Source organism: Echinops telfairi, unplaced genomic scaffold (assembly GCF_000313985.2).
Source record: "Echinops telfairi isolate 266 unplaced genomic scaffold, ASM31398v2 ScPeMD7_7458;HRSCAF=8496, whole genome shotgun sequence".
Taxonomy (NCBI): Eukaryota; Metazoa; Chordata; class Mammalia; order Afrosoricida; family Tenrecidae; genus Echinops; species Echinops telfairi.
This window is the reverse complement of record NW_022111358.1, coordinates 5,963,685-5,970,874: the sequence shown is the minus strand read 5'-3', so window position 1 is coordinate 5,970,874 and position 7,190 is coordinate 5,963,685. Positions and strand designations below refer to the sequence as shown.

The window sequence follows — 7,190 nt, the reverse complement described above, 5'->3', positions numbered from 1 at the left end:
TGGTGGGTAGCTTTCAGCAGAGCTTCCAAATGAAGACAGACTGGGAAGGAAGACCTCAGGATCAAACCCCCCCCCCAAAAAAAAAAAAAGGCTGGTGAAACGCTCCCTTGGAGGGGAGCCTGGCTGGAAGGAACGGGAGAGTGGACGTCGGCCGTGGCAGAGTAGATGGTCTGGCTCTGCGTGCTGTCCGTTTGGCATGCTGTGCTAGCCTGAGTGTTGCTGTGACGCTGGACGTTATGCCACCAGCACTTCGGATGCCAGCAGGGTCACCCGTGGCGAACAGGCTTCAGCGGTGCTTCCAGACTAACAAGCGGCTAGGAAGAGACAGTCCACTTTTGAAAAATTAGCCACCGCGAACCTTATGACTCGTCACGGAATACCGCGTGACATGGCGCCAGGAGATGCCCCACTCAGGTGAAAAGGTGCTGAAATATGACGGGGGAAGCGCTGTCTTCTCACAGGAGAGTCAGCTTGGCATGAGGACCACCCGTGGACACCGCATTCCAGAAACCAGCGCGTGGTGTGTCGCATTGAGCAGAGAGGTGACCTTGAGGACTACAGTGTGCCTGACCCGAGCCTGGGAGGTGCCGTCACCCCGTAGGCATGTCAAGAGCGGGACCGTGAAGAGGGACCAAAGGAGCGTCGATACATCTGAACTGAGTCCGTGGTGTCGCGAATATGGAATGTCCCGTGGACGGCCAGACGCCGAGCACACACACAGCCGTCGTGGACGACGTACAACCGGGACGCTCCTTAGGAACAAGGATGGTGAGACTTGGGTTTCCTGTGTTTGGGACATGTTCTCAGGCGGTACCCGTCCCTGGAAATAGACACCTTGCTGGGTGACGTTAAGAGGGTCAGCAAAAGAGAAGACCCCCGTGAGGAGCTGGAGTAACACGGTGGCTGCAACAGTGGCCGCAAACCTCCCAGGGATTGCGAGGCTGTCGCAGGACAGGGCAGTGCTTCACTCTCTTGTAGCGAGAGAGCCCCTGTGGGTAAGAACTGACTTCACAGCACCGACCAAAGACAGCAGAAAGGTGTCTGAGACTGTTGCCAGGAGGGCAACTTACTAAGATTTTTTTTTTTAATTCAGATACAACAAACCTACCGCATGTTCTGGTTTATACAAAGACGACGTGTGCGCTTGGTTTCTGTCTTTCAACCTGCCACTGTTGTATGTGACAAAGCCTCCACTGTGATTTGAATCACTTTCTCTAAGACGACAGGCACCAACTAGGGCAGGTTCTCAAGGAAAACCAGCTTCCTGACCCCGTTCCTCACCAAAGGCACTAGTTTTTTTTTGTTCCGTCCGCTCTCCCCTCCCCATCGGTCTACCCCTACCCCTACCCCTGCACATCAGCACCCCCTGCACTTGTACAGCACTGGGCTGGTTTCCAGATCTTCTGAGTAAGTCTCCCAGACGCTGGCTCCCAGCTAGAGGGTGTACGCAGTGAATGTGCGTTCACCACGATAGGCCGTAAAGGCGGTTAGCTGTCGATGAGGTCATTTGCTAGCGTGGCGTTAGCTTTGTGCTGTCGTTGTACTGACTTCTCATTGGGGCCTGGTCTATTCCCGCGTCATTGCAGTTTTCCCTGGGGTTTCCACTTGCCTTTCTCCTTGATGAGATTAGAGATGAGCACCCTCATTGGGCTCTTGTGGCAGCTCCTTCCTTCATCGGCCTGTCTCCTCCTCCTCCTCCGATCTACCAATCTCTTACATTGGAGTCATGGCCTCCTAAGCCTGCAGGGTAACTGTCGTCTTCTGTTTCTTTCCCACCATACCTGGGCCCATTGCACTATTTCCTGTGTCTCCTGTCCCCACCCCCACCCCCAATTGCAGCCCAGCAAAATGAGTGGGAAACTTCAGGAAGCTGCCTCCCAGTGGCTGCAGGGGAGGTGATCTTGGAAACCTGACGTAACCAAAAGGTACTCTCATTTTGCCCATACACCAGGTGGCATGGAATTTCAGGTTCAAAAACCGTTTTCCCTCAGATATTTGCAGCTTACCTCCACTGTCCACTAAGGGCCGGGTGTCCTGCTGAGAAGTCCTGATTCTTACTGGAGGCATTTAGGATCTTCCTTTTATTCTTGGGGGGATGGCATTTCCCAAGGCTAGGGCTAATGTAGATTTTATGTTGTCTCCCCAGTCAGGCCTCTGCACTTGAAGATGCCTTCAAGGAAAGCATCTTATTCCTTATCTAATTTCCTGCTCTCTGCCTTCTCTTGTGGGGATGCTGCCTGCTAGAGTGTGGCCCTTCTGGGTTGAGGATGAGCGGTGAAAAACGGAGGTGCAGAACGGAGATAGAATTTGACAAGGAACGTGCAGTTGAGAAGGATTTTATTGAGGGAAAGAGCTCCCAGGAGGGGAGGGAGAGCAGAGAAAGGGACAGGAGCATCTTGAGCTCCCCAGCGGGTTCCTAGACCCAACGAGTCAGGTCAGGGAAATCGCATCTGGCAGTGAGGCGGTGGGACTTATATAGGGCCTGAGCCAAGCATGTATGTACTGATAATGGGAAGGAGGCTTTTAGTGTTGCAGCTGCAAGGCCTTGAGGCTGGAGGAGGGGCTGTGTGGACCCTGCCCAGAGAGCGAGCTCCTTGGAATGCTGGAGGCAGGGACTGCACAGTCCAGCAGATCATCCGTCTTTCTGAGAGGCTGGGGGAAGGGGCTGCGTGGTCCCAACCTGGCCCAAACAGAAGCTTCATGTCTCTTACCTTCTCTCCCCTCTGTAGGCAACTGGACATCTCCTTAGAGAAGGGTTGCGGGGAGGTGACGAGTCAGTCAGGGTGCAGTGTAACAACGATGAAACATACAACTTTCCTCTAGTTCTCTAATGCTTCCCCCCACCCCACCCCCACCCCCACCCCTATCATGATCCCAATTCTACCTTACAAATCCGGCTAGACCAGAGGATGTACACGGGTACAGATCAGAGCTGGGAATCCAGGACAGATAACCCCTCAGTATCAATAATGAGAATAGAGATACCAGGAGGTCAAGGGGAAGGTCACAGGGATCTACATATACCCCCATCTCAGGGGGATGGACAGCAGAAAAGTGGGTGAAGGGGAGACATCGGTCAGTATAAGACACGAAAAAATAATAGTTTATAAATTATCAAGGGTTCTTGAGGGAGGGAGGGAGGGGAAAAGTGAGTAGCTGATACCAAGGGCTCACGTAGCAAGCAAAGGTTTTGAGAACGATGATGGCAACAAATGTACAAGGGATGTGATAAGAGTTGTACGAGCCCCCAATTAAATGATTTACAAAAAAAGAAATAGAATGGAGATACAATGTGAAGTATATGATCTTTGCCATCAAACTGTTGATGTTAAAAAGAAAGGGGGCGCGCTTCAAAAGAGATGATGGGGAAATGGAATTAGAAGGGAAGGGCATTTTCCCATGGACGTTTGAAAGCCCTCTTCATGTTTCCCCTCCCTCTCTCAAACGAGGAGCCCTGGTGGCACAGTGGGTAAGAACAAGGACAGGGGTTCCAACCTGCCCGCTGCCCTCCGTAGCGGAGAGGTGGGCAGTCTGCTCGTGTGCAGATGCCCAGCTGGGAGCCCAGGGCCGTTCTAGTCTACCCCGCAGGGTTGCTCTGAGTTGGAATCCAGCTCCACGGCAAGCGGGTTTGATTTTATCCCAGACCAGGTCTGCAATGGGGGTATAGCCGGGGAGGGTGATGCTGCCTCTGTCTTCTAGTATTTCTAAATAATGTTTCGTTTTAGAAACAGGCTTTTAAAAAACCCACTTCCTTATTTTATTTACTTTTTTTGCACCCTGGTCTTGTTTTATGAATAGAGTAGCTTCTAGAACCACCACTCCCCCCCCTGCCCGCATCTTTGGTCTCTCTCTCTGGCTCCCCACCCACAGCAGGAGGCTCTGTGGGCTCCGGGCATAAGGAAAGCCTGCGTGCTGACCCTGAGCCGATGGGTACTCTCCTCCGCTCCGCAGGCATACTCTGCCCCGCCCTCTGAGCGTCTCCTGCCTTCTCACGGGCACTTTTGAGTGGGAGGGCTGGAGGCTCAGCCGTGCACCTGAGTGGGACCCTGAGAAAGTTGTTAGCAGCTCCTGACCCCATGCACCAAGGAATGCCACGCTGCCTTGTCCCTTGCCACCTCCCTGATCCGTAGTAGATGGAACCATGGTGACTCATCGGGCTTTGTGAGCTGTGACTGGACAGATGACCAGACTTCTCTTCCTAAGCAGTCTGGAAGCTCCGCTCAAATCTGCCCGGCTTCATAGCGGCATGCAGGGCGCCACTGACAGGTGTTGGCTACGCAGGAGGTCCCTGGGCCTGGAAGCCTGAGAGTAGGCAGCCCCCAATATCCAAGTCAGAGGGTTTTCCTCTGGAGCCACTGTACCTGGGTGGGCGGCCAGGGGTGGAGCAGGACTGCTGCCCCACTGACTCTCCCCCGATGCCCCTCTGCTAGCTCTGCGTGCCACTCCCAGCCTCCACTCCTGCTAACGCCAAAGCTCCCACGTCCACCGTCCCCCCAGCCACACGCATCCCGAGCATCTTGCATCCACCTGTCTGCACACTTCCTCTGCTTTCCATCTTGTGGAAAGCCACTGGTCTCCACAGTCTGGTCTTCCCCTTTACCAAGTCCATTCGGCTCTAGACTCGGCAGTGCTGTCCTCTTCGCCCCCCCCCCCCCATGGGGTTGAAGAATAGCGGCGGTGGGAAGCTCACTCCGGAGCCTCATTGTGAATGGGAGGTTCGGAGTGCTCTAGAAATGGCGCTGTTTTCCGGCCCTTCATGTCGGCAGCGTGTTCGGGGTCCTCTGGCCCAGGCCATGGTTGAAATACATCGAAGGGCCCCCAGGAACAGTGCCTGGGGTCTCGCTGGGCTGGGCCTCCTCTCATGCCAGCTCCATCTGCAGGAGATCCTGTCTGCCTGCTGGGCGCTGGACCTGCAGGAGCGGCCCAGCTTCCCCCTGCTGATGGACATGCTGGAGAAACTGCCCAAGCTGAACCGGCGCCTCTCCCACCCCGGGCACTTCTGGAAGTCAGCCGAGTAAGTGCCGTGCAGCCTGGACCTGGCAGGCCAGCACCCCCACCCCTGCCCGCCCCCGGTTCTTAGCACCCTCTGTGACCTGGGAAATTCACAGACAGACCTGACAAAGATGGACTAGGATTGGATTGCCACAGTTAGTGAGAAGGAAGGGTCCGTGGGCTGGGGAGTGCCCGTGGTTCCCGTCAGCGAGAGAGGACAACGTGGCAGTCCTTGGCAGACCAGCACATCCTGCCCAGGAGGGGACAGCCTGAGTCCAGCTAGCTCGAGACAGCCGTGGGTCTTGAGTGTCCCCCAGATTAGCAGGGCCAGGGGCGCAGGTGCAGACACAGCACTCCGGGAAATGGAGCTGCCCCCGTGGGAACCACGTTGTTGGTTTATGCGGCCCTTTGATGCTTGAAGCCCCGTCCATCCTGCCTCATCACACCCGCCTCTGCCCTCTCAGGCCGGGGACTGTCTCCGTGAGACAGCGGAGGCCATCGCCATCTCTTCTCTGTGTGTCTCACGCCCTTATTTCTCTGTCCCTCCGTCTTTCGGGCTCGGCCAGAACGCTCAAGCAGAGACCCCAGCCTGCCTCAAACCAGCTGTGAGCATCTGGGGAAGTCTGGTTTCCTGGGCCTCCGTGCCTCAGCTTTAAGCAGTGGGAGTCAGGGCAGGGGTGGGCGAAGGTCCCCGTGGGAGATGGTTTAGGCTCTATAGGCCCAGAAGCACGTGGGTGCTTACAGTGCCCTGTGCCTTAGGGTGGGCCCAGCGGCTCTGTGAAGTGACATCGGCTCTAGGCCCGGCCCTGCCCCTGGGCCCGGCCCTCCCTTGTAGAGTAAACTGGTGACAGGGCCTGTCGAAGGGGGTACGTGCCATCGTGGGGCTCGGGGATACCGCACCTTACAGCACCAACATCGTATATAGCGTTTGGCTCTTATGGCGGGTCCACGTACCACGCACAAGTTGGGGGTGGGGTGGAATAGAGCATTGCTGTGGGAGGAATGTGAGGGAGGCCCTCATGGTCAGGTGGCCGCGACACCTGTGGAGGCTCGGCCTCTGTCGGCAGGGAGCTGCAGTCAGCCGAATGAAGACCAGGAGGAGCAGAACAGGGTACCGCCCCTCCCGGGGCACAGACTCGGCCTGTCCTCCTCCTGCCCCTGCTTCTAGCCCAGCCCCAGGAGCAGAGCGGTGGCCCGATGCACAGCAGAGGGGGGAGGGGTGCCTCTCGGGCTGGCTGAGGGCATGATTGCCGTGCCCGGTGCCATGGAAAAGCACAGGACTGCAGCTGGTGTCTCTCACTTGCCCCGGGGTGGGGTGGGGGGACGGTGGGGGGTCCTTGAAGCCGCATCTTGAGTCGCACGCTCCAGACACGGGCAGGAGCAGGGGTTTCCGCAGTCAGGGGTGCTGGTGGGAGGCAGCAGGGCCAAGCTGGTTCTGCTGGACCCAGGGAAGCTCGGTCTGCAGCCCATGGCCCGGTGTCCTCCTCCATGGAAAGGGAGGTGGTACCCCGTGGGGCCTCGCTTTAGGACACCTTTCTGGATACCCCGAGGACCGGTTAGCCCCATCTTCTCGCTCCGCAGATGGGGAACCGAGTCACACACCAGGGCTGCTGCAGTCTGCCCAACGTGACAGGTTTAAGCCCCTTCAAGGAGAACGTGCCGGGCTCCCTGACGGAGTCCGTGAGGAAACCTGTTCGTGATTGCTTCCGTTTTGCACACTCAACCTCTAATTCTCATTTCCTCTCTTCTCTCCCATTGTCTTGTTGCTTCCCACCACCCCGCCCCCTCGGTGGGTGGTGGGTGCACTGGTCTGGGCTGTCATCTCTCCCACCTCCATCATGACCACCCCCCACACCTGTCTGCACCCGGCGCCATCACTTGTGGGGTGCTCCCTGCCTGGACTGCCTTCCTCCCTCACCTGGCGGAAACGCTTCGGCCCTCCCAGCCGCTGGCGGAGCCGCTACTACGGAAAAGGACGCTACGGCCATGCTGACTTTAAGAGCCCCTGTCCGGTTCTGCAAGAATAGTGTGTGCCCTCTCATGTCTTCCCCCCGGCCCCTCCTGCCTGCTTGCGGCCATCCCCGCACACACCCCGCTGCCTGTCCCTGCATATCCCAGCTTCCCCATCTGTCTGTGTTCAGGGCCCATAAACCAAAGTGCCATCCCGCTGAAATGGCCAGCGAAGGGCTGGGCAGAGT

General features: G+C 57.0%; 1 protein-coding gene across 8 annotated transcripts in view; it reads left to right on the top strand.

Moving 5' to 3' along the window:
* Window positions 1–7,190, top strand: part of KSR1 (kinase suppressor of ras 1) — a 169,144-nt gene that overhangs the window by 159,515 nt on the left and 2,439 nt on the right. For 4 of the 8 annotated variants that reach the window (XM_045299634.1, XM_045299632.1, XM_045299633.1 and 1 more), the window contains 2 exons: window positions 4,881–5,014; window positions 6,938–7,018. In XM_045299634.1, coding sequence (XP_045155569.1) covers window positions 4,881–5,014; window positions 6,938–7,018 — 215 coding nt within the window. The remainder of the gene's footprint in view (window positions 1–4,880; window positions 5,015–6,937; window positions 7,019–7,190) is intronic. The other 4 variants (XM_045299636.1, XM_045299637.1, XM_004707335.3 and 1 more) reach the window with 1 other exon arrangement.